Raw genomic sequence first — 25,998 nt, 5'->3', positions numbered from 1 at the left:
TGCAGAATTGAGGCCCAGTGGTGACTTGGGTAAGACCAGAGCCCAGGCATCCTAGCTCTTAGGCCAAGGACCCTACCCACTGCCATACCACATGGCCTTATCTCTCACAATAAACCCTGACTTCATATGCAGAAACTTCTAGAAACACTTGCGTATTGTTTGGCAGAATGATTTTACCCTCTTACCATCAGTCTCTTCTGTAAAATTAGATTAGGTGACCCCTAAGATCTTTCCATTTCCAAATTTTTTTTTATTCCTCTGAATATTCATTGTGGTCAGATTCAATGGAATTCACTTTCTGTTTTATTACTACACATTATTTTGCTAAATGAGATATGCATATTTATTAAAATGACCCCATATTTTATGAAAGCCTACTAATATGCAAGATTTATATTCATGTATTTAACAATCACGTATTGAGGTTTCAATTAACAAGCACACTGGAGGTACAAACATGAGCTAGAGCTTTGTCCTTAGTGTCCACACCCAGATGGACATTGAGTTACAAACCTTTATTTAAATTGAAGTAAAAGAATTCATTGATCTTTTTCCACTCTTTTTAAGCATACTACGTTTCATAGAACAGTGTGAGCATAATGATAAGGACCATTGGTTTAACCTGTTTCCTATCTAGAGAGATCATTAGCTTTTATGTCATGATAAGGTATACCCTAATACGAGATAAACTGTCCACTTCAATCTTTATAAACTTAAAATACAGCCAAGATTAAGCTTCTGTTGAAAGCAGCTTAATTTTTAAAAGTCAATTGCCTTAGTGAATGGAATTCAAGACACCAACTGGGTGTAAAATCTGTACGTTTTAAAAATAGATGCAAACTATGGACTAGGAAATCTGTTGTTGATATCAAAGTCATTTAGTAATTATTTTAATATCAAAGATTATGCAGTTTCCAAATGTTAAAATATTTGAGATGCTATCTTTTCTGTCCAGTCTGTTTTCGTAACCCTATGTGACTCTTGGTCTGCAGATGTCTGCAAGCCAGACGCTTTTTGCGATCAAGCCAAACCGCCCCCTGCACAGTCTTACATGGATGCTGCGTTCCTTCTGGACAGCTCCCGGCATGTGGGAAGTGCTGAATTTGAAGACATAAGACACTTTTTGGGAGCACTGTTAGATCACTTTGAGATCACCCCAGAGCCTGAGACCTCTGTCACTGGAGATCGGGTGGCTCTATTAAGCCATGCTCCCCCCAACTTCCTACCCAACACTCAGAAGAGTCCTGTTAGAACTGAGTTCAACCTCACCACCTACAACAGTAAACGCCTCATGAAGAGGCACCTGGAAGAATCAGTGCAGCAACTAAATGGAGACGCTTTCATTGGTCAGGCCTTACAGTGGACCCTGGACAATATCTTTTTAAATGCTCCCAATCTGAGAAGAAACAAAGTCATATTTGTGATCTCTGCTGGGGAAACCAGTCACTTGGACAAGGAGACCTTAAAGAAAGAATCCTTGAGAGCCAAATGTCAAGGTTATGCCCTATTTGTGTTTTCCCTTGGCCCTGCTTGGAATGACAAGGAACTAGAAGATCTAGCCAGCTACCCTTTGGATCACCACTTGGTCCAGCTTGGCCGAATTCATAAACCTGACCACAGATACAGTGTGAAGATTGTGAGAGCCTTTATAAACTCAATCAGGCGTAAGTCATAAAATCTGTTCTTTCTTACACATTAAGAGTATATTTGGTATTCCCAAAAGAATGGTTGATGAACTGACATGGATTCTTGGAAATCTCTGTCTTCAAGGGCACTACAGGGTCAGAAAGGAAAATTTGTAATGATGGACGGTAGAGGGAGGAAAACTCTGATTCCTAGCATTTAATTTTCTGGCTCATCTTTTTTATGTCTCTGGTTCCTATGGAGAAGCAATCATAACAAACAGCTAGCTGCTTACACATCTGTCTGCATAGAGCAATATAGTCTGGGGGTGTAAAGTCACAGCCTGGACCTTAGCTATCAAGTAGAAATCCTTGCCATGTAACATTCACACACTGCCCTTCGATGGAAAGCTTCATCAGTTAACACCCCCAAAAGAGAGAGCCAAAGGAAAATTCAGCAATTCTTGGCTTTGCTTTTTTACAAGTTCCAAAAGCAGAGTTCGAGGTATTAGGAGATACCATTTTACCTGTCAGAATGAAAGATACATCCTTGCAAAACTTTCTCAGCCTTGTTAATGACTTTTTATGATGCCAGCAATTAGTGTAACTGGTGCTCATAAAAAAGAAACATGGGCTGTATTTCTTGGAATAATTTTGCCTTGAAAGTATGCAATTCACTTTGCATGCAATGGAATGGGTAGAAAGAAGCCACGTCCTACTATGGCTCTGGAGGCTGAGAAGTCGTCAGGTTTCTGAACATTTTCATGGTGAATGAGCCCTTAGAGTCCAGATAAAGAAAAGTGAATACACAGGCTGAACACCCAGTGTAGCTTACGGGAGATTCTGCTCGTGTCTCAAACGTGTCACTGACGTTCCACAGTGAGACCAGTGAAGGTTGCAGAGAAGCACTAGTCCCTACAGGTGAGGTCTGAGGAGCCTTGGGAACCTGTTGACAGTACTGAGGTCGTGTCTCCCGTCCTGTCCTGCTCCACATGTGAGTCTAGGACCTACATCAGCAGCATCTCCTGGGAGCTCGTGAAAAATGCAGAATTCCAGGCCCTACTCCAGACATTCTGAGCCAGAACCTGCATTTTTATCAAACTGCCAGGTGATTCATATGCACATTACAGTTCGAGAAACACCGGAGCAACAGGCTGCTAGAGTGAAATTTATGTGGGTGTGTTTTGGAATAGGAAATCAGAGGAACTGGAAAAAAGAAGGGCAAAAAAAGGGGGCCAGGAATCATTCTGAAAAAAGCACTTACAAGGCATTTGTAAGGGTAAAACAAAATAACACATTAAAAGACTGAGAAACTTGTAAAGAAACACTCCTTATGAGGCAAAAAATATGAAAGAACATTTAAGATGGACTTTCCTTCCTCAGTCCCCCCAAATTCTTCATGGTGTCTCATGGTAATTAGTCAAACTATGATTAGATAAAAATGATACCCCACTACCACCCAGGGAAAGGAAAAGAGATGTTTTAAGAATTACTTGGGGTAGATGGGACATATATAAAGTACTTTCAGAAAACCGTAACTGTGACACAATTATACATTACTTTTCTAGAACTTAAGTATCAGAAATCTCCCATCTTTGAAATATAGCTGAAAATTAGAAGTTGAAACAGGCTGTAACGTAATCCTATAGCAAGCCCACAGACTCATGGTCCTTCAACACCACGCGTATGTATCAGGCACCTGCTCTGAGCCACTCGCGGTTTAGTGTGGGGCTGTCTTTAAAAAAAAAAAAAAATTATTTTAGAGAGCACAAGCTGTGGGGGAGGAGCAGAGGGGGAAAGTGGGGGGGAAAGAATGTAAGCAGACTGCGCTGAGCACAGGGTCCAGCACAGGGCACAATCTCAGGACCCTGACGTCATGACCTGAGCCGAAACTTAAGAGCCGGATGCTTAACCGACTGAGCCACCCAGGCGCCCCGAGGTGTGGGGCTCTCAAGGAGTGACCAAACGGACACCATCACCGCCCTCCTGGGGATTCTAGTGCAGCTCCCTCTCTGACTCTTAAATATTTGACACCATGCTGTGAGGTGGCCATCAAGCACAGTCCACATCAGAAAGAACACATTTTCTAAGAGAAACAAAACTGACAAACAGCCTGATGCTTAGAACCAGGACAGATAAGAAATCAAAAGCACGACATCACCGTTTTGGACCACTCAGTCTAGAATCGCACAGTCCAGCCTGCAAGCTGGTGTATTTCACAACCCGGGGCAAACTTGCTACTTCATGACCCTTGATCACCAAGGAAGAGATTTAATTGCGTTTACCAAGTCCATTCAATGTAACACTTCAAGGAAATATACATTTTTTAAGGTTTCCCATAAAAAATGGCTTTTAAATGTTTCAGTTGTGTGGGAAGAGGCATGCTTTGTTATTATAAAAAATTAATATACTTCCAAATGAAGTGAGCCACTAATGAATTAAACCCAAGATGGCACTATTGTTTCTGTTGTTAATGATGCAGAAACCATAAAGGGATCATCCCTTTCCCTTTGCATTTTGATATTGCAAAGGAGCAAATAAAAGATAACTATTCTGAATAGTTCATGTCAATTAGAGACCAGACTTTTAGGACTAGCTCATAATATCTCCTCTAACATTGACCAACTTTAGCAGCTAAAGGCATCTTATTGAAAAGTAAGTTGAATGCTCTGCCTATAAATTCAGCAGAGATGTATTTTCCAAACCCAGTTTTAGAGACTCCCCTGAGAAACCTGCTTTCATCTCCTATGGCCACCTTAGTCGGTATCTTCCTTTGATGAGTATCGAAAACAGTGCAGTGATACTTTGCCTACAGAGCGGATTGCTGTAATGTTAATAGCCATGAGTAAGAGACTCACCACAGACTTTTCTCTTCCTAGGTGCAATCAACAAATACCCACCAATAAACTTCAAAATGAAGTGCAGTAGACTCAGCTCTACAGATCTGAAGCAGCCCCCACGGCAGTGGCGAAGGTATTTTCAGCTTGAAAGAACTTGATAAATAATCGTGCCCCCTTTCTTCTCCTCATTCTCTATCATTTCTTCCTCCTCCTCTTCTCCCTCTTCCTCCTCCTCTTTAGACAAAATCTATTGTTACATGATATTATTAAAATATAATTTGAGGGAATAAGAGATAATAAAAAAATGACCAGGTTAATCTGAAAAACAACCAGAGATTTTTAAAAGTGGAAAATCTAAATGAGGAAATAACCAATGGGCCACTTCAGTGGCAATGAGCATACTTAATGGCCAGCTAGTGGTTTCTAAATATCATTCCCCACTCAAAGGAACCAGGGTTTCTTGGAGAAAAAAGCTAACTCTAGACTGTAGCAGGGAAAGTACAGTATGACTCTCAAATATTTGTTACGCCAGAAAGCAAGGAAGTAGTCAAAAACTAGCAGTATTGTGGCAAAAGGACAAAGGAACTATCTTGAAAAGATTCCCACGGGCCTGATTTTGGACAGTTTGACATCAGAAAGAATAATGATAATGGATTATTACAGAATGAATTTTTAAAATCCACAAGTCTATATAGAGATCCGAAAAGGGAGGGGGGTAGTAAAAGTTCTTTTTTTATAGAAGTATGCTAGCTAATAAATATAGAGGAAAATGGTGGTGCAGTCAGTTGTGTCCAACTCTTGGTTTTGGCTCAGGTCATGATCTCAGAGTTGTGAGATCGAGCCCCGCATCGGGCTCTGTGCTCAGGGCAGAGCCTGCTTGGGACTCTCTCCCCTTCCCTCTGCTCTTCCTGCTCTTGCACATTCTCTCTCTCTTATGAATAAATATATCTTCTTTAAATATCACCAATTTGAAATCTCTAGTGTAATAACGGAGTCAGGCAAGAATTAAGGAATGCTAAGACCACTGGTTGACAGGCTATTTCACAGTCTCCCAGACCATCCACATATTACTAACTTATACAAAGAAAGGAAATGTGCACGTACATGGCAAGATCTGGCATTCCCGCTCTGACCGAGAATTGACATTATGTGCTTTCTAAGGTGATGCAGGGGGAGATACATCACCTATGTGAGATTCTTGCAAGGAATGTTTGACCCACGTCTCATAATGAGGAAACCATGAGACAATTCCAGAATGTGGAGTTTTCTTCAGAACAGCTGACCTGGTCAGAGGTTTCAGTGTCATGAGCAGCAAGGGGTTGTGGCGTACAGTCTAAAATGGGAGAGACTCGGGAGCCATAACCATCCAATGTAATGGTATGAATCTTGACTGGATCCCAGGTCAGGAAAAAAGCTTATATAAATGACATCTGGTGGACAACTGGGGAAATTTGAGGATGAACGATATGTCAGATGGTATTATTCATGTGGATTTCCTTATGTGTAGTAATAGTATCATGTTCATATGAGAGAATGTTTTCTTCATGAGATAAATATATCAAAGTATTTAAAAGTAACATGTAGCCTATTTTCAGGTAGTTTTCCTAATAGGAAGTAGGATGGGGTTTTGTGTGTGTGTGTGTGTGTACGTGCATATATGAGCATGTATGCTTATATCCGTGTGTGGATACACACACACTAACAAGATGGTAACATATGGAGAACCAAGTAGGTGAAAAGTATACAGGTATTTATTCATGGTTCTGTTCTTTACAATATTCTGTGAATTAAAAAAACTTTAAAATTCAGTGGATGATTTAAACAGAATAATAGGAACATCTAAAGAGAAACATAATGAACTGGGAAATAAAGCTGAAGAAAGCACTCAGAATGCAGAGAAGATAAATGTAAGAAGTTTAGAGACAGAACAGAATGGAAAGATCTATATCAAATTGGAATTCTTGAAGTCATAAATGAGATAATATTCAAATACATCAAGAGATGATCATTTTCGAGAACTTACGGAAGAGATGAATTGAAAGATGGAGAGAAGATCGGGTACGACCGGCGCGATAAATACAAAGAAAGCAGCAGTTAGGGCGTAGGGTGTGCAGACGCCAACCCGAAGAGGAAAGCAGCCTGAAAGAAAGAGATTATTTACAAAGAAACTACAATTAGGCTGGCAGCTGGATTATCAGTAGCAATAGTGGAAGCCAGAAAACCGTTAAGAACTTTTAAAGTAATGGAAGAACATTTTTATCAACATAGAAAAACCAACTTTAAAAAATAATGGTGAAGCAAAGATAACGAGGATAAACAAAAAACACCAGTTCACCACAAAGACCTTTGCTGAAGGAACTTCTGAAGTACGTACTTCAAGGAAAGTAAAAACGACCGCGGGAGGAAGGGCTGAGATGCAACACTAATAAATGACCAAATTTGACACTATTTAGGAAAATCTAAATGTTAGATTTAGTATATCTAGTAATATCTAGTAATATCTAATTGGTAGGGTTACAAAAAAGCTGTACTTGTTAACAAAGGTATGAAAATGAAATATTTGTTGGCACCTAGTGGTTTAACAGAAAAAAACAGTTGTACTTAGATTATACATATTAAGAAATATTATTTAAACTTGAGAAAATATATTGGACAATAAAATAATCTTTTGTTATTTAAAAAAATGAAATTGAGCCTTAAGGGTAAAAATGGTGTTACTGAAAAATGGGTCAATAATAATACTATATGTCATGGGAAGGTAAATGGAGTTAAGGGCTCTAGGAACTTGAATTGTTTGGACTGGCAGGCTACTGAAAAACTTCAGACTCTCTTAAAAATGCATTAGAAATTGTAGGGGGGAAAATGGAAAGTAGCTGACTACCAAAAATGTACCACAGGAAAATGGAATAAAAACAAACAACATAAATGTTGTTTTAAATAAAAAAGCAAGGTAGGGGGCAGAGAGGACAAGTAGAAGGCACAAAGTAAAACAGCAGAATCAAATCCATTTAAATACATCAGGAGTCATAATAAACATAGACTAAACATGCCAGTTACAGAGATGGATGGACTTAAACAAAATCCAGCTGTAACTTGCTTTCAATTATAGAGACACAGCCACAAAATAAGGACATGGAAAAGTTGGAAATAAAATTAAGGAAAAAATATACAAGGCAAATTTTTCAAAAAAAATCTGGAAACTTAATATATACTGCTATATGCAGAAGATGACATATACAAGCATACCAGTAACCAGAAAAATAAAGCTAGAATACAACATGTTAGTATCAGGTAAATATTCTCTTTAACAAAAGCGTCTTGGGATAAAAAGCCACTACATGATGACAGAGTAATTCATGAAGAAGATACAACAATTCGAAATTTCTAAAGGGTAATAAAATAATCTTAAAGTATACAAAGTAGAAATTGAAAAACTACAAGGAGAAATTGCCATTGAACTAACATTAGAGTTGGAGGTTTCGGTACACCAGTTTGAATACTGATCAGTCAAGAAGACAAAAATGAGTAAAGATATTAAAGATTTCATCATAAATAACAAACTTGATTTAGTAGGTTCATTTAGAACCCTGCATAGAAAAATGAGACTTTCTTCTAAAGAACACATGTAATATTAACAACTAGTTGAATCAAGGAGGAGAGTTCACCAGGTGTTCATTGTGCAGTTTTTAACTTACCAAGCAGGTGTCAACAAAGCTCTAAGAACTAGCGTCATACAATCCAAACTGATCGGAATTTGATTAAGTTAGAAATTAATAAAAATGTTTTTAAAATCCATACATTTTTAAGTTAAAATCACATTCCTAAATAAGGCAAAAAATTATAATGAAAACTTTACAATACTTAGAACTGTATAATGATCAAGATGTTATGTGTCAAAATTTGTGGGATATGTCAGAAGTCATAATTTAGGAAAGTTTATAGTCTTAATTCTTGTGTTAGGGAAAACTTAAAAACTCTAAAAGCTAATGAGCTAAACATTGCTCTTGAGATGTTATAGAAGAAGAAAATATATGTATACCCAAAGAAAGGAATCAGAGTAGAATTTAATATTTTTTAATTAGGATATTTTTAAAAGTATCAACAAAGGCAAAAGTTCTTTTAAAACTTAATAATGTACATATATATTTTTTGCATGTATGAACATTACTTACATTTTTTAATTTTTTTTTAATTTTTACTTTTAAAAGACTTTATTTATTTATTTGACAGACAGAGAGAGAGGGAACACAAGCAGGGGGAGTGGGAGAGGAAGAAGCAGGCTCCCAGCGGAGGAGCCTGATGCGGGGCTCGATCCCAGAACGCCGGGATCACACCCTGAGCCAAAGGCAGACGCTTAATGACTGAGCCACCCAGGCGCCCCTAAATTTTTTTAGAATTAGAGATAATTGTAGTTAGGAGAGCAGTGAAAAATCAGGTTGTACTACCACACCCACATGCACACCCCACATCTGAGTAAAATCAAATGTGTACCAGCCTCTGTGAATCGCACTTAGTAGGCAAATGCCTTGGATAGTGTGTGCCTACTTTTAGTGTGCAGTGTCAGCATTTCTCTGTGGTCATCAGGGCCAGAGAGGCACTCTCAGTCCAGGTGCCCCAGCTCCAGAAGCTCTGAGAAGCCTCTGCCTCAAATCTCACCTTGCTGGGAAGCAGGGAACTGTCCAGCAGCAAATGCTTCCTGAACTCAGGCCTCAAACAAGCCTGCGTGGTCGGTCCACAAAGAGCAGGGCTCCCCCTGCTGCAGGTGTCTGGCAGCATGGAAAGGAGCTTCCCATTTCCATGTGCGCTGGGCTCCACATATCATGTATTTGGCCATAACTGAGGTAGGCAGATACTGAAGCCTGCCTATACAAATTAAAAGGAATTTTTGGAAACCATTCCTACCATGCATTTTGTTTAAAGATCAATGTGAGTGGAGGGGATTCACAGTACTTTTCGACAGGATGTTTCTTCCCCTTCTTCACATTGCCCAGCTCTCCTGGAGGCTCAGCTGCTCCTCTGTACCAAACAGGGAAATGACAGGCAGTGGCTGGGCCATCAGGAATTGAGACATGAAATCCATACCACTGCTGGTGAACTCCCTGATGGGGCCTTAGCCTAGGACACCCCAGGCCTTCTCTAAGTGACCAAAGACCATAATAAAAGGTAACAAGCCACACAGCTGCTTCCGAAACTCCCTGCCTGGGCCTTTCAAGAGCACATAATTGAGGGAGCCGAGAATGCCTGCTAGGCAAGATGCCTGGCCATAAAGATGACTTGCCAAGTCTCAAAATGACTTGCATAAGAATTAGATCATTCCACTGTGAGATTTTGAGAAATACAGGTAGAAGCTGGTTCTTATCAGATGGAAAAGAAAAGAACTGAACACAAGCAACCAAGGAGACAGATGGCCAGTAAGGGTGAGATTGTAGGGCAGCCTCTTTGTAAGCACTTAGATCCGCTCAGATACAATAAAAGACAGAAAGCCACCTGCTTAGTGCTTCATCCAGTCAGGGAAGCTCTTGTGCCAGACTTGAAAGCGCTGACAGAGCACAGCCAGAACAATCAAATTGTAAAAAATGGACACAGTCACCAATGCCATATGAATAATACATCGGTTGTAATTCTACCTTCCAAAGTATGTTTTCTAGACACACAAAATGAGAATTAAAAAGGATTCTCAAAATAGAAGCAATCTTGTCTGCATTTTCTACTCCAGTGTATCCAGTCAACTAGTAAATGCAGCGCAATTGACTCCTGATTATCTGCGTAGATGGAGGAATCTATGATCACAGAGAACTGAAATCTACAGAGTCCCACCCACCTTATTTTGTCTAGCCACCATATCTTTTCCACCAGCTTTACTGGAGTTGGGCACAAGATATGAGATGATCAGCTGTATTTCATTCTTGTTTCTTTATCTTGACTACCTATTGTTGGAGTTACCAATAAGTAAAGAAATAACTCAACAATATGTAACAAAAGGAAAAACAAATTCTATAGATGTTCCCAAACAGTGTAACCCGATGATTCTTACCAAATGCTTATCAAATACAAGCTCCTGTGTACAACAGTGAAAAAAAAGTTCAGAGATACAGTGTTTATCATGCTCTATCCTTTTGAGAATAAAAGTATTTGAGGGGGAGGGGCGCCTGGGTGGCACAGCGGTTGGGCGTCTGCCTTCGGCTCAGGGCGTGATCCCAGCATTATGGGATCGAGCCCCACATCAGGCTCCTCCGCTATGAGCCTGCTTCTTCCTCTCCCACTCCCCTTGCTTGTGTTCCCTCTCTCGCTGGCTGTCTCTATCTCTGTCAAATAAATAAATCTTTAAAAAAAAAAAGTATTTGAGGGGGAAAAAAAAGATAGTGTCATACTATAGAAGCACTTAGCAGTTTAACAGCTTTTTCTTAACAAAGAGTAGGGGGTTATGAAATAACAAAGATAACTTAGCATAAAAAGGATCTAGTGGAAAGGGGGAAGTGGAGAAGGGGAGGGGAGACCAGTATAGATAAACTCAAGACATGAAAATGGTGTGATCCAGACTCAAAGGATACATTCTCCATGATTGGTGGAGCTATGTTCTGTGCATATAAATAATTATGACTTTGGAGAATTTGAGCTCCTAATATTTCCGAAAATAAGAAAGAGCAAAAATGGGAGGTGTGAGAAATTATATTTGCACTGAAATTCAGCTTTCTTGGTAACTGGGAGAAGTATGTTGATCAACTTGGTGTGTTCCAGATAGCACTGGTGGAAGTGAATGGAGATATACTTTGGGATTTGAGTTTCAGAAGCCCAGACATATAGTATATAATGGCATGGTTCTTTGCTGATTTGATGTCTCCTTTGCTTCTAGCTCTCATTATAGAGGCAAGAGGCGTACGTGGAGTGTGTGTGTGTGTGTGTGTGTGTGTGTGTGTGTGTGTTGGCACATAGGCATGCATGTCATATGTATGTGAGAGAAACAAGTGAACTAATTTTAAATTCTTTATCTTTCACTTATTTTCTAAATATTTTTGTTTTCATGAGAGATCAGATTTAAAGCTGGTGAAAGCAGAAAAATCCAAATAGGAAGAAATGGATTGTAGTGAATACTGGCACTGTTTTCCTGATGTCAGTGTTTTGGAGTTCTCTTGACTCTTCCCTTGACCACAATTCAGCAAATGTTAATGATATACCTTTTCTTCTTAAGTCACCAGGCTCTCACACATTCATTCTAAAAATATTCACAAAGAGCTTATGTGCCAATCTCCTCATACCTTCTAAACTATCGAACCTGCCCCAGGCCATCTGCTTTCCTGTGGTTCTGCAGCCATATCCAGCTGCTCCTGATAGCATGACCTTCTTCACTGCACTTTCTTATTCTAAATATCTTGATAGTTGGGGCACCTGGGTGGCTCAGTCAGGAAAGCGGCTGCCTTTGGCCTGCTCAGTGGGGAGTCTTCCTCTCCCCCTGCCCTTCCCCCAACCCTGCTTGTGCTCTCACGCATTCTGTCTCTCAAATATATAAAACCTTTTTAAAAAATAAGTATCTTGATAGTTTTCCATGGTGTCCCAAATAAAAAACAAGTCCAATGGAAGTAACACCAAACTCTTAGTATCAGAGGGTTGTGGGTTACGGTCTCAGTTCTGTCCCCGATGTTCACCTCTACATGCAGTCAGTTTCCTCATCTGTAACCAACAGAGCACCATGGTAATTAGTCTAGGGGATTTCAGATGCTGCTCACAACATAGGTTGTTTTTATTCCCATTTTACACCTGAAGACATCAAGATCACTCTGGTTAGGTGATTTGCTCAGAGCTGCTCGGCCAGTAAGTAGAGCAGCTGGAATATAAGAATGTTTATGGACCTAAAGCTCTTCCACCTCCCTGTAAAATAAGGTTGTCTGAAATGGCTCCCTTCCTGCACTAATATAGTAACCACTAGCTTTCAATTAAATGAAATTATAAATTCAGTTCTTCAGTCACACTAAACATATTTCAAGTGCTCAATAGATATAAGTGGCTAGTGGCTGCCATACTGGCCAGTGATTACAGGACATTTCCACTGGCACAGTTTTATTGGATAGGTTAGAACTTCCAGTCAGTACTTGGCTTCTATGATTCCTTGACCTGTCAGTCTAGTAACCTCGCCTTCCAGAGTCTGACCCCAGCTGGGTTTAATGTTGAGTTATTCATGGCCTCAAACTCTGTGCTTGCCAGACTGGGCATGATTTCTGTGTCCCCCACTGTATATAATATAGTGCCTTCCACAGAGTATCAGCATTTGGATGGACAGACGGAAGGAGGGAAGAATGGACTGGGGGAGGGGAAGAGGGAGTGGCATCCATTCATGTTTTCATTAGATAAATGTTTGAGTATCTACTGTATGCTCTTCTAAAGTTCCTGGGATTGCTATGATTACCAGACATGGTCTTGTGAAATTTTCTGTCTGGGAGGATAGAATAGGGAACAGATCACAAAGAAGTTTACAAGTAAATGAAGATTCAGACAGTGATATGTCACAAAAAAAGGGAGGGGGGCATATTGTGTTGAGCAACCAGGATACTGTAGACTGGAAACCTATAGATGCAGCAGCCTCTAATGAGGTGTAGTACTTGCCCTCCGACCTTAGTAATCAGAAGAAGCCAGCCATATGAAGTTCCGGGTGGAACGTGTTCCATGAAGAAGGAATTTGCTGTTGAAATGATTTTGCATATTTTGACAAGATGTCTTACATCTCAGTCTCAGCTTCTGATGTATCTGCCCAGTGTAAATCTCCAGTTTAACAGTCTTAGTAAAATTACCCTGAAGGAAGGGTGCAACAAGGAATGGGGACAATACTAGGAAGACAGAATTAATATAGTCTATTAAAGTTGAAATGCCATTTATCCTCTGACGTTTCCTCTTTTGTTATACAGCTTTGTTCCTGGACCACATAAAACTGCCCTCAAAGAAGATGCATTACAGAAGGCAAAGTTCTTTCAAGATAAAAAATATCTTCCAAGAGTAGCAAGAGGCAGCAGAGATGATACTATTCGAAATCTTACCAGAAACACATTCCATGCCTTTAAAAATGGAAAAAGGGTGATAAAAACTGCTCCAAACCAACATGACAAAGGAAGTGCTTGAAGAAGTTCCCCTTAGGAAGCATGGTAAGACTCTGGATTTAAGTAACTAAATTCATTGCCGTAACAATGGGCGACTTTTATTTGGATATCCACCTATATCCAGACGTCCACTCTGGAGAGCTGGACGAAACACAGGGTGTAGATTATCAGGCAGTTTGACCCCTTGAACTCACTGGTATTGAGATTGATCATGTCCATTTCTTTGAGCACTCCTCGTAATTCCAGCACTCTGATAGTTCAAGAACTATTATCATTAAGAGATGGAAGAATGAAAGAAGGGTTCTGAAAAGTCCAATGGAGATGTAATCTGAAGGTAAACTTTAAATAGTATATACACGAGCCAATGTTAATTCTTTTGATTGTAGCTCTCCGTCCAGCCTAAACTTTCTGCAAGCCAAGCTTTCGTTCTCTATTAATGCTCATCTGTTTAACCAAAGCTTAATGTTTTGAAAGACCCCAACATTTACATTTGCAAATTGATGCTTATATGTCATAGCCTTGATAATTTGGCTTTCTGTGATACCATTTAAACACATTACCGTCTCTGCGTGGAGTGGCCAGCTTTCTGATAGGCTTGTGCTGGAAGGTTTCCTTCCACTTTCTGCGGTTGTTTGCTTGGACAGGTAAGCAGCAGAGAATTTTCTCTGCTCCAACTTCTCCTTAACTCAATGAGAAACTTGTTAATTCCCCCAAAACATAAGTAATTGCTTTTGAGCTAGAAGTTCCCTCATTATATAGAGCCTCCTGCCTGGCCATTTTGATGGACTCTTATTCTTTACCATTATTGTTACATGTATTATTTTTTACTAACCCATATATTCTTTAGACAAGGAGAGTAAAGACAACTGGTCATGGGGGAGGCTGAGTTACTTTTACCCAACACGTAGCTATTTAGTCAACAGTGAACAGTACCCAACAGGACTAACCAAGATCTAAACAGAGTCTTAAATGCATATTGAGTTTGGAAAAATAAGGTGGCTAATCCACTGGGGGTTGCAGAGATGTGCGGAGATGCACAGAGATCAGAGCAGTTAAAGCACAAAAGGTCTTCCGAATGCCTAGCCTCCAAGAGCATTCTGACAGCTTGCTCCCCCCTCAGCCCCATCCAGATCACATAACTAATTCTTAATCTTATGATGGGCTAATATTTTCAACAACTAAAGACCAAATTAGCATTATGTCATTTAGACACGATGTTTGGACCTTACCTCAAATTCTCAGAGCTGGCTCCAGAGTTGGTAGCAGTGGCTCTGCTTGGCAGAACATCACTCTCTTCAGGGAGGGAGACCCTGCTTGGATGCATGGGGCAGATGGTTACTGGCACCTAAGACAAGGAGGGGATTTTCTTTTCTCTTCATAAAAGCTATTAAAGGCCATTTCCACTGTTTTAAAACCACTTTTGCCATCCTTACTCAGGCACCTCCATAGAGTTAGCTCCCAATGTCTTCAGAGGGGCAAGGAGTTAAAATGTCATCTTCATACTCAGGAAATAGAGAATAGAGCACATTAGGTTTCTTCATATCCTAAGCAATGCTTAGGGGGGTTCAGGAAAAATTTATGTTTCAAGTAGAGGAAATTGATGAGCAATATTCAAGAGGTATTTTAATAAAAGGGATTTTTCTGGTTAACTATGGATTAAGCAAAAACTCTTCTTTTTCTGCATTGATAAGTACATCAAAAATTTTTGCCCTTGGTAACTGAGATTATTTTAGCATTTTGGGTCTTTTTAATCCTTAACAGATGAAGGGCCTGAAACATACAGATATTAAGTTCCTTTTTTAAAATCCCTAATATTAGCATTTCCCATGATTTACCTCTTTCTCCTAAAGGGGAAAAGCAGCAAAAATTTGAATGTAAGTTAAATAAACCCCTATTTAAACCAAGAATAGCACAAATAGGCAGTGGTGCTCCCTGGTTTAAACATGTAAATTAATTGACTATAAAGGAAATGCCTCCTATTATCTCTGCACTAAGCTAGGAGTCAAATGTGTTTAAAACAGTCAAAATAAAAAAAAAGATGCAACTCAACATGGCCTTAGATTGCAATACAATTCAACCAAATGAAGGGGAAGTTTAAGAAGAATGGATGGCAGGAAGATAAGGGGAGAAAGGATTACATCTCCACCCGCCCACTCCATTTTCCCCTCAGCATGTTTGTCAGTGATGTGGTTTTGCTAATGGCTCCAGGCTTGAAGCTCTTTCTCAGTCCAGGAGTTTGACCTCTAACTTCTGCCGACACGAAATCTGACTTAGTAGCTAGGAACTCCTCTGGATATATGGTCTTAACAGACAAGAAGGGAAGCAGAGGCAATGTAACATGACAAAGTCAAATTTGCAAATAGCTATCCAGCCTTGTCAGGGTCCAGACTCCGAACTCAGGCCTTTGTGAATGACACGGTTTTCTGATGAGTTTAGACAGGTAAACACAAAACTAAGTGTATGGAATCGTGAAGCCAGACCTATGCACTGCAAACTGTCATGTACCATAACTGAATCCTATAATTACAGAAAATTAACTTTTTTGAGTATTTAAGTACTGTTTTCCCCAGAGTCAGATTATCTTCTTAACTTTTTGGTTTACAGACTCATGTAACTAACTAATTTAAAAATGAAATATTTTAAACGAACATTATAAATCCTTCAGCAAATGGATGACAAATGTGAAAATACAATTAGGTTCATATACAAATAATAATTGATAAGCTTGAAGGGTTTATTTTTGTGGGAAAGGCCAAATTTGGTCTTTAAAAGTACAGATGTTTGGCATGTTTTTAACAGCTTAGTCCTTTTCTTTTTTTGTCATGCATTTAATAAATAACTGACACTGGATAAAAGCAAGCTAATGGGCCAAGTTTCAGAATTATACTAGAGCCTATAAAAAATAGTAATGATGGCCAAGGAGAGACATTTTTCGAGGGTCGATACACAGATCAGTTCTACTGTTAAGGCAGACTGTAAAATAGGAAGAAAGATGCAGAAAGAACAAAATACTGAGTCAGAAATGCGGGCATAAGGCCTACTTCTGTCACTGATTCTTTGTGACACTGAGTCCATTTCTTAAGAACAAATGTTTATTATTCTGAAGTTTACTGTTTAAAACACCAACAAAAAACCCTTAAGATGCTTGAATACAGTTTATTGGCTGGTTTGAATAGCACTTTTAATAGCAAAAATGTGTTTTTACATTATAATAGCTTACAACGATCTTTCAATACAAAGTAAACTTATGTAAGTCTTAGCATTTTAAATTCCTCACCTCTGTGACCTATACAATAAAAAATCCCAGATACTGTTGTTTTAGCTGATTCCTGCAGAGATATGCATGAATATACTAGTTAAGGGCAACTTCCTTAACCACCTTGGATGGGATCTGTTTAATCATGAAATGGTAATATACAGACATAATTTTGAAAAGGAAATGAATCTCACTTCTGTCCTCTAAAAATACCTTTGCTCTCAAGTTACAGTATACTTATAACTTTATTACAAATTCTACAAACCAGTAGGTTTTCATTTCCACACCTTAACAATCCCATCTCTAGATGCAGTTACAATGAAGCCCTGTGTTGTCTGGAATGTGGCCACATCTGTGATGATGTCGTGGTGCCCCACAGGCAGAGATTCTGGGCCCCTCCGAGGGGTGTCATCACTCGGTCCTACCTTCTGCTTATTCTGGATCTCCTGTTTCATGGTTAAAAGTCAGGGAGGAAGCCAGAAGTTAGAAGCCTGTACCACACTATACCTCTTATCAATATTGTAGCTCCTGGGACAGGTTGTTGTCGTTAAGCTAAAACTTCCTGTGAGGTAGTCACCCTTTCACAAATACACTGAGTAAAAAGAGTCCAAAATGATATTGTTTTCCACGAGTAGCCACTTACGGATATGTATAGATTATTGGCCTGTTTATAAATTTTTCATATTACTTTTTGTCACCATCAAAAGAAAAGAGGGAAAGCCTATAGTAAAGGGGTATAAATGACCAGAATATGGACAGAAATGCTTTTCATTCATTTACTGAGCACGTTCTAGGAGCCAGGTACTTCCAGACTCATTATCTCGCTGGATGTTTGTTTTTGCCCAACTCAAGAACACAAGCTTTGGAGTTCCAACAGCCAGGTCTGAATCCCAGCTTTGCTGCCTAATAATTCCTGGATGATCTCAGACAAGTTACTTCATGGTGCTTTTCTTATTTGTCGAAGGAAAGTAGTAAAGGTACTTTCTTATAAATTGTTGTGAAAGTGTACAAAGTGCTTACTTCAAACTATGTACTCGTGTGTGCCTTTAATATGTTTATTATACCTTAATAAGAGAAAATAAACCTATTTCTTAAATACGCCCCTCTTGGCCAAAGTCATTTTTGTGCCTACAGAAGTTGAAAGAAAACAAGACTGCTTGTACCTGGACCACTTCAGTGCCTTCAATTATTTTCCTATAGTAGGACACAGACGAAGAACTAGCACTTCCTGCAACAACATAGGACCTCTCTGGGTAAGCCAAATCCCAAAACCTAGGGAAGAGAAAACGAATGCTGATTATCTCTGGAGAAGGGGAGGAACTAATGATCATTACTTATATAACTTATTTTCTTTTGCACTAGGAAAAGCGAGTTTTCCTAGAACAGCATAAAATTAGGGACAAATGAAGTATTAACAGCTATTCCTGCAAGATGTGGGGGATTTTAAACATTACAACATTGATAGCACCCTAGTAGTAAACAGACTATCCATCCACATATTATCCTTATTATCTTTCTCCTTTTAAGTGTTACATAGTAAGTATCCTTTATCAAATATTGTACCTTATTTTCATGTCTGAGCCAGCTGTTAGCAGGATAGGATTTCCATCCGCAGGACTACAGTAGATACCATGGACACTGTGAGGAGAGGGCTTTAAAAAGAAAGAAATAAGAATCAAATCAAAGATACCAGTGTATTCCCTAAGTGGTGCCATTTCTAGAAACAAGTCAACTGGCAGTAGCTTTCCAGGCACCTGATGAACTGAAGAAATGAGAGACCATTTAGGTATACTTTCTGTACGTCTTTCCTTGGGACCTTAAAATGCATTTGCTTTGTATCATTCCCAATAAAGAGGCAAAACCTCTTCAGCCTCTTAACATTTTCTATTTAGGAGGACTCCAACTAAAGGAGAAAAAAACCTCTTTCCTACCTTTTGCCCCAGTGAAGCACCCAGGGTGGCAATCTGAAAAAAGTGTAGGTAAGAGGGTCGCGTTCCAGTTTTCCCAGATTTTTACTGGGGCTCCACAGAGACCTCACAAACCTTATGGAGCTAGCAACCAAATGCCCAGACTGAGGAATGTGGTTAGTAAGCCTGAGGAATGGGAAAGCCATCTCATACTAATTTAAAACACAACCCAAAAGCCCAACAGATATCAGGTTTGGTAAAATGCCTGAAAGTGCTTGGGATGTGGGCAATTTGGCCTTTAGAGTAAAAACTGGAGGCAAACCTGCAACTCAGAGAGTGGTGGTGCACTGCTAGCCCAGAGAGTGAATCTTCGGTCACCAGTCTCCATGTCCCACATGGATACTTCATTGTTGCCCTGCACAGCTAAGGGAGACACAGGCCAGAACCATTACTGAGAGCAGAGCTTCCACATCTTGGCAGATAATCCAAGTCAGCCTGTACCTCTTTCCATTTTTCTGATTCTGCAAAAAATGTTCACTCTACTTTTAAATAACATTGTGATGCTGTCACCAGACTGGAAGACAAAAAATATTTTTAATAAACTACCAATAAATATTTACCAGTATACAACACAGTGAAGAAACTGTGGGGTAGTAGAAAGGTGAATCCTAAATAGATTCTACCCTCAAGAAACCCACGGTCTAGAAGTAGAGAAAAAAATATATAAGAGCGCACAGAGAACTACAGAGTTCCACCTGAACTCAGGAAAAGATCCCATCCAGTTGGCAAGAATCACGGTCACCTCATGGAGATGTTTTCACTGGGACTGAAAGAACAAGTAGAGCCGGGCAGATACAGGTAAGTCATTTTAGGCAGAGAGAATGTGCTGTGTTCTTTGGGAAAACAAATAATTACTGTGACTGACGCACATCTGTGATAAGGAGGGGTGGGAGATCAAGGCAGGGGAAGATTATGGAAAAAGGAAACTGTAGGCCTAAGAAAGACATTATCCCTTAGTTACTTTTGAGCAGGGGAGTGACAATACTTCATTCCTTCATTAATATTTACCGAACCAACAATGTTTACTATGAGCTCCTATCTGTCCCAGATGCTGAGATGAGGCAAAAAAATTCCATTTCATGGAACTTACATTCTAAATGGGGGACAATAAACCAAAAAAATGCAAAGGCCCTGAATCAGGAATGTGCTAGTTTAATGAGTAAGCCAGAAAGCCCCCATGGCTGGGGCAGCCTAAGCATGGGGGAGGGGCAGGAAAAGGCACAGGAGGGCTGGCCACGTTCCACTCACAATCCAAGGCTTCTCCGTGGGGGCCACATCAACAGGTTGCTGTGGACTCTGGCCTCTACATGGGTTTGGCCTATGGTAAACTAAAAGCCCCCCAAATAAGTAGGTCCTAATTTCCAGAGACTATAAATGCTACCTTATGTTGTACAGTGACTTTGCAGATATGATTAAATTAAGGGCCTTGAGATGGGGTTTTCCTGGGTTGTCCAGGTGAGCCCTAAATGCAATCCCAGTGTCCTTAGAAGAGGGAGGCAGACTTGACAGCAGAAGATGAAGGGACAATGGAGCAAGATGCTGTGGTGGTGGCTCTGAAGATGGAAGAAGGGGCCACGAGCCAAGGCAAGCAGCTGCAGAAGCAGGAAAAGGCAAGGGAATGGATTCTCCCCTAGACCCTGCAGGGGAAATGTGGCCCTGCTGCCACCTTGAATTTCACTCAGCAAAACTCATTTCAAAGTTCTGGCCTCCAAAACTGTTAGAGAATAAATGTGTGTTGTTTTAAGCTGCCAACTTTGTGATAATTTATTACACCTAAGAATAAAACGGTCCTAGGAAACTAATACAGGCCTACCAAAGCCACAGTAGGAGACCGAAGGGATAGATGAATGTTTCATCTCAGGCTGTGTCCCCTCATGTCAAAAATCACTGCTCCTCTCAAGGTGGCCCTCTCCGCAACTTCTCTGCAAACTCTGGTAACCATTCCCTCCCCCCTGTCTTCTGATACCAGCCCCATTTCATTGTGCTTTTATGATACCTCTACACCCGCACTTCTATCAGTAGCTCCTGTGAAAATAAATCCTCAAGCTCTCCTACCTTAGGTATGCCATCAGTTTCCTGTTGGAACCCTGACCCATAAAAAAAGGTCAGAGAGGTAGCAGGGGCAGATCCCCATTAAGCCTCTGGGTCATAGTGAGGAGTCTGGCTGTAACTTGGAATGGGAAGGTACTGAGCAGCAGAAAGAACCATCTTAAGAAGTAAGGATTAAAGCAGGGAGTTACAAGCACATTGTATTAATAGGGACAAGAGATTATGGTGGTTTGGATAAGGGAGACAGTGATGGAAATAGTGGTCAGATTCTGAATATCTTAGGACCATACAGGATTGGCTGATGGACTAGAAGGAAGATGAGAAGAATCAAGGACAACACCAGGCTTCTTCCTGAGCACCTCGCATAAAAGAGCTGTCATTTACTGGGACAATGCTGGGGGAAGAACGGTTTTGTCTCGGGGTAAGGAAACCAAATATTCCGTTTGGACATATCAAATTTAAGGTGCCTATTAAACATCTTAGGGGAGATTTTAAGTAGCTATATAACTGTGAATAAATGTATTTAAAGCCTGAGACTAGACGATATCATACAGCAAAGCCAGTGTAGGAGGAGAAGGGTTTAGGACCAAAGACTGAGCCCTGAGGCAGTTGAGGGGGCCACAATTTAAAAGAAGATGGGGAATCAGCAGCAAATCAATGAATAGGAGAACCAAGAAAGTGATGTCCTTGAAGTCAAGTAAGGAAAGTAGTTCAGAAAGAGGAAACTATCAACCGACCAAATGATGAGTTAAATAAGAGGTGAGCAGAATAATGACCATCAAATTTGGCAACACAGAGACTTTGCCAGCAGCAGGGTACGAGCTGGTCTATGTGCATGAGAAGGGACCAATGAAAAGACATAAGAATGGCAAGAGCTGCTATTGATCAAGCACTACATGTGTGCCAGACTGTACGCTTTACAATGTTTTATCTCAAATTCTTACAACTCTGCTAGAAAAGTATTTTTAACCACATTTTACAGATAAGTTTCAAACACCTGCCAAGAATCCGTACAAGAAAATCCAAATGCCCAATGAAGGGAGGGACCAGAAGGGAAGCTTGCAAAAAAACACAACAGAAACACATCAACAAGAAATGGCAACTGACAAGGATGAGTCAAGGTTTCTAACTTAGATTTCTAAAAAGATGGTGGCAGCTTTAACTCCCAAAATATGGGAGAAAGAAAACAAATGGAAGGCAATGGTGGCAATTAGATCGTTTTTAAAGGTAATAAATTTGAAATGACAGTGAGATAGCGGTGGTAGGAAGTTCCATCATCAGAACAAAACAAAATCAAGCATTTGGTTCACACATAAAATAAAAACGAGTCTTGGCAGTATTATGCACTTTCAAAAAAAATCAACACCTGAAAGCCAGCCCTCCATTTTACCTGCAATCACCCAGGACTGATACAGAGGGTGCATTGAGAGGCGTCTGATTCGAGCCCTGGAAGGATGACAGTGACTGGAAATTGGCAACTGGAACCTCATGTCCCAACAAGCCATAGTACCACTGCTTGTACCTTAAAGGAAAAAAAAGTCAAAAAGATTACCGTATAATGATTAAAGTTGCATTTATACAAATGATCAAGCTGCATTTATACAAATAATAAATACCATTAGATTTGTGTGAGTGTATTTTACTCATTCTTTGTTCTCATGAAGCTGTCCCCCCGGTGTCACACAGCATTTCTAGTTGTTAGGATATAAAGTGCTCATCACAATGCTACTACATAACTGTCTAATAAATGTAAACTGAAAATGAATAATTCATTAATTACACTGTATTAATTACCAAAGGCACGCACAAAAACAAAAGGTCTAGAGAAGATATAAACTGCATTTGATAGGTTGAAATGTTCAGAACGCCTTAAAGCAGCAACGAAGTTTTCCCGGCGTTCGGTGACCACTTTGCCAGCCCCACGGTGGCAGCAGCTTTGTGGCTATCTTCAGCCTGCCATCATTGCCAGGTGCCCTCTTCTCAAACACTCTGGAACCAGGTATGGGTATCCAATCACAGTAGAAACTGGAGTGTGTACCTGCACGTCGGCCCATGACAAACCCCACAGAGCAGCCCCCCAGCCCCAAAGAATAATGCCAACCCTGACGCTGAACAGCTGCTCCTGACAGAGGCACAGAGCGTCTTCTTGGACTGCTCTCCAATTCCAATGGAGCTACTGGGAGTGTGAAAAGGCCAAAGGGCAATGGGGTCCCTCTGTCATCCTGCCCCACTACAGGACAATGGCCCAGACGGCCGTAGGAAGTTTGGCGCCCTCAAAGCTGATCAGGGTACCTGGGAGCCATCACTGCCATTTACTAAGTTGCTCACAGTTTCGTATCTACTCATAGGCCTGGCATCACATCTTCCTGGACCCGGACAGTTTATTCACACATAAGGCAAACAATGTATTCAATTATGAACTATATAAAAAGAGATAAAGGAAAGGGCAGATACTTAATAGTGTCATAAATGTACGTTAGGGAATCCAAGCCTTTATGGGGCAAATGTGAAACTAAAACAGAGGAAAGCAGCCAGCAAGACCACGTGGTACTCCTTCAGCCTTTGAGAAAGCGAGGCAGGGAGGAGTAACAGGGCAAGAAACCGCTGTTCAGGTCTTCTCCAGTACCAAGCCCCGTGACAGACGCTTTTACCTCATTAAATCCTCAAAACAGCCCTTGATAGGATTAGCCCCATTTGAAGATGAGGAGCCTAAGACTCAGAGAAATTCTGCAGCTTGCCTGGGGTTACTGGAATTGGAAATCAAGTCTGCCCAAACTCAAATGCTCTCATCCATAAGCCAAGCCTGCTGCTTCCCTGGCAGGATAACAGAATGCCACCAAATCCGATCACTACAATGATTATGAAGAGGCTCATTTACGAACAAAGAGAAAAAGGAAACTTTTATGCATTGGGATACTGCTATCTTTCAAATCGTTTTTTCAATGAAAAAAATTAAATTGCAAGTGATTGTAATATAATAATCATTTAAAAGAGATGGGGAGAGTACCTCAGTTTTGGCTCAGGTCATGATCTCAGGGTTGTGAGACTGAGCACCATGTCGGGCTCTGAGCTGAGCGTGGAGCCTGCTTGGGATTCTCCCTCTCTCTCTCTCCCTCCCCTACCCCCCAAAAAAGATGAGAAAAAATTACCAATGAAGAAAAAGGAAAAAACTCTCACAAGAAGGCAATTCCAGATATCAGTGGCATTCACAACCCAGTCAATGACTTGAAAGTCAGCTCACCAATGCAGAGCCAGCACTGGTGGATATCCACAGCAAAGGAAGTGATGAGGCCTGACTTCAGATCATGTTTTAGTGTCCACGCATTGCTTGAAGACCTGAGGTCCCAACCAACTAGAGAGCCATTCACAGTGGCATAGGCCAGGACAGACTGGGCCCCGGAGTTGAAGTGATGCATATCCACAACACAGCCATCATCCTTCTGGTCTAGAATTCTAAAGAAATACACAAAGCAAAAGGTAGAGATTTTTCTAGTCACTGAAAACATAGCACAAGCCTCTATCTAAGATGAATTTATATTCTAACCACAGTCAAGAAATAACAAGTCTGACCCATCAAGTTAATGATACCGGGGGTATTTTTTAAAATAATTTCAGACTTACAGAAGAGTTGCAAAAACAGTACAGAGAATTCTTGTATGGCTTTCACCCAGCTTCCCCTCATGTTGATACCCTATATAACCATGGAAAATTTATCAAAACTAAGAAATTAATCTTGGTACAATACTAGTAAAATACAGAACATAATCGGATTTTTATCAGCTTCCCACTCGTGTCCTTTTACTGTTCCAGGATCCAAAACAAGATACCACATGGCATTTAGCTGTCGTGTCTCTATCTGACCCTAGTCTTTGTCTTTCCTGATTGTGACATTTTTCAAGACTACTTGTTATTTTATAGAATGTCCCTCTATTTGGGTTTGCTTCGTGTGTTCTCAAAAATAGACTCAGTTTATGCCTTACTGGAAAAACCACGAAATAACATCCTTCTCAGTCCATTTATGAGGAAGTACCTGATATTAATTAGAACATATTAGTGGTGATGTTAACCTTAATCATTTGGCTAAGGTGGTGTCTACCAAGATTCTCCACTGTAAAATTATTTTTCTATTTATAACTACTCAATCTTTGGGGCAAATACTTTTGAGACCATGTAAAAATCCTGTTTCTGCTTAAAGTTTTGTCAACAAATTTTAGGATCCTTTGGTAGATCATACCTGTGGTGTTCTAATGGTGACTATTTCCCTCATTCCTTACGTAATTATTGATTAGAATTTTTCTATAAAAAAGAACTGTCACTTTTCCCCCATTAATTTATTCATTTAGTTATTTATATCAGTATGGACTCATGGATATTTATCTTATTCTCTGAGTTGCAACTCAATACTATTATTATTGTTTTGTTGCTTAAGCTGGACCACAGGAAGCTCTCTTAGGTTGGCTCCAATGCCCTTTCAGTGTGCTTTGTTGAACCACTTCCTAACTTTCTGGCATCACGAGATACTCAAGACTCATCTTGTATTTTCACTGCCTAGCCCTGGAATGAACCAGTTCTCCAAGGAGTCCTGGTTCCTCTTGTGGGAGAATGGTATTTAAAGATTTCTTTATTAGAGAGAGCACACAAACATTGGGGGAGAGCACAGAGGGAGAGAGAGAGAAAGAGAGAGAATATCGAGCATCCTGCTGAGCACAGAGCCTGACACTGGGCTCAATCCCATGACCCTGTAGATCGTGACCTGAGCTGAAATCAAGAGTCGGACGCTCAACTTACTGAGCCCCCCAGGTGCCCGGGAGAATGGTGGTCCCTGGGGGTCCCTGCTCCAGTCTCTTTCAATGGCCAGAGCTAGAAAATATGAGCTAGACACCTCATACCTACACCCATTATCTGTACTTCCATATCTTTGTATGTGTATGTGTGCATATGTATACAAACATACACACACACACATATATACACACATATGCATATACATGTATCATGAGTCCATACTGATACTGAGTCCATATTGATATCTACCCGGCACCAGGGTTCATTCTAGCCATCCCCTTTTCAATGATTTTTTATTATATTATGTTAGTCACCATACAGTACATCCCCGGTTTCCGATGTAAGGCTTGATGATTCATTAGTTGTGTATAACACCCAGTGCACCATGCAATA

At 40.2% G+C, this 25,998-nt stretch overlaps 2 protein-coding genes across 3 annotated transcripts in view; one reads left to right on the top strand and one right to left on the bottom strand.

Annotated features, from left to right (window-relative positions):
* COL6A6 (collagen type VI alpha 6 chain) overlaps nucleotides 1-15,224 on the top strand; it is a 105,947-nt gene extending 90,723 nt beyond the window's left edge. Inside the window, exons 34-36 of the mRNA XM_040636823.1 lie at nucleotides 993-1,664; nucleotides 4,502-4,595; nucleotides 13,360-15,224. Coding sequence (XP_040492757.1) covers nucleotides 993-1,664; nucleotides 4,502-4,595; nucleotides 13,360-13,570 — 977 coding nt within the window. The 3' untranslated portion in view covers nucleotides 13,571-15,224. The remainder of the gene's footprint in view (nucleotides 1-992; nucleotides 1,665-4,501; nucleotides 4,596-13,359) is intronic.
* A 1,394-nt stretch (nucleotides 15,225-16,618) lies between these two features.
* PIK3R4 (phosphoinositide-3-kinase regulatory subunit 4) overlaps nucleotides 16,619-25,998 on the bottom strand; it is a 76,012-nt gene continuing 66,632 nt past the window's right edge. For both annotated transcript variants that reach the window (XM_008708795.2, XM_040636824.1), the window contains exons 15-20: nucleotides 24,062-24,273; nucleotides 22,211-22,342; nucleotides 19,034-19,134; nucleotides 18,368-18,456; nucleotides 17,968-18,076; nucleotides 16,619-17,250 (exon numbers count right to left, since the gene is read on the bottom strand). In XM_008708795.2, the coding sequence (XP_008707017.1) occupies nucleotides 17,080-17,250; nucleotides 17,968-18,076; nucleotides 18,368-18,456; nucleotides 19,034-19,134; nucleotides 22,211-22,342; nucleotides 24,062-24,273 (814 nt within the window). In that variant the 3' untranslated portion in view covers nucleotides 16,619-17,079. The remainder of the gene's footprint in view (nucleotides 17,251-17,967; nucleotides 18,077-18,367; nucleotides 18,457-19,033; nucleotides 19,135-22,210; nucleotides 22,343-24,061; nucleotides 24,274-25,998) is intronic.

This window comes from Ursus maritimus, unplaced genomic scaffold (genome assembly GCF_017311325.1).
Source record: "Ursus maritimus isolate PB19 unplaced genomic scaffold, ASM1731132v1 scaffold_20, whole genome shotgun sequence".
Classification (NCBI taxonomy): Eukaryota; Metazoa; Chordata; class Mammalia; order Carnivora; family Ursidae; genus Ursus; species Ursus maritimus.
Note: the sequence above shows the minus strand (reverse complement) of the source record. Positions and strands in the feature narration are given on the sequence as shown.